Source organism: Saprolegnia parasitica (assembly GCF_000151545.1).
Source record: "Saprolegnia parasitica CBS 223.65 unplaced genomic scaffold supercont2.72, whole genome shotgun sequence".
In the NCBI taxonomy this organism is placed as follows: domain Eukaryota; phylum Oomycota; class Saprolegniomycetes; order Saprolegniales; family Saprolegniaceae; genus Saprolegnia; species Saprolegnia parasitica.
This window is the reverse complement of record NW_012156466.1, coordinates 132,622-133,562: the sequence shown is the minus strand read 5'-3', so window position 1 is coordinate 133,562 and position 941 is coordinate 132,622. Positions and strand designations below refer to the sequence as shown.

General features: G+C 58.7%; 1 protein-coding gene across 1 annotated transcript; it reads left to right on the top strand.

Annotated features, from left to right (window-relative positions):
• Positions 1 to 119: 119 nt before the first annotated feature.
• SPRG_11786 (hypothetical protein) lies at positions 120 to 745 on the top strand (the record flags this gene model as incomplete). The annotated part of the gene is made up of 3 exons (XM_012350988.1): positions 120 to 417; positions 467 to 644; positions 703 to 745. 3 exons carry the CDS (start codon positions 120 to 122, stop codon positions 743 to 745), a joined length of 519 nt encoding a protein of 172 aa, XP_012206378.1.
• Positions 746 to 941: the final 196 nt, after the last annotated feature.

The following is a 941-nucleotide window of genomic DNA, read 5'->3' as shown; positions in this document are numbered from 1 at the left end:
CGTCAACGTGAGTGATGGTCGATCTCCCAGATCTTTCAATATCTTCTCACGATCATTTCTCTTCGAGCACAATGGTTGCCAAGCGTCGCAGCGTCTACAGGAGGAGGACCAAGGGTCCTATGTACACGGGCGCCACGCTGCGCTTTACCCGCGGCCCGTACTACGCGCCGTCGCCGGACGTTGTCGCCGACAAGGGCATGACCCGCGAGGACATTGAAGCGCGCATCCACCGCATCCATTGTGCTCAACGAGTCTTGTGGGACTGCGGCGAAGAAAAGTACAATTTTGATTCGCAAGACGTCGACGACATGGCTCTGGTCTTGAAGGCGTGTGTGGTCACGACCCTCGAGGAGCTCTCGGCCGCCGACACGACCCGTCTCGACAAGCTGGTTCGCCGCGTCCACATTTTTTCTCCATGTCCTGCAAGTGGTCATTTTGCGCTTGCAACGACGTCTCGCCATGCTAGACCGCGAACGCGACATGTGCGAGGCTTTGGGTCTCGGCCGCAAGCCGTTCTGCGCGATCACCGACGCAGAGAAGATTCCGCTGCGTTTCTTGATCGGCTCCGATTGGAAGGATGTCAAGTCGGTCGCCGACGTTGCTTGTAGCGTCAGCGAAGCACAGAAGCGCCACCAGAGAACGCTGTGGAGGATCCAAGTGAGGGGCATCACCAAGCGCTGCACGTGCTGCCGGTTCTACAAGCACGCTTCTCGGTACACGCTGCGACGCGACTGCCGAGACGTGACTCGCTTCGACACGCAGTCTCACTGGGAAGACGAAGACATGGCGATTGACGATGACGTGGCCACGTGCGTGGGACGAGGAAGCGAGCGTTTTGGGACGATGACGACGACGACGACGACGATCTCACCCATGACTGTTGATGACGACGACGACGACATGATGCAGTACGACTTTTGCGGCGATCGACGTCCCCCGAA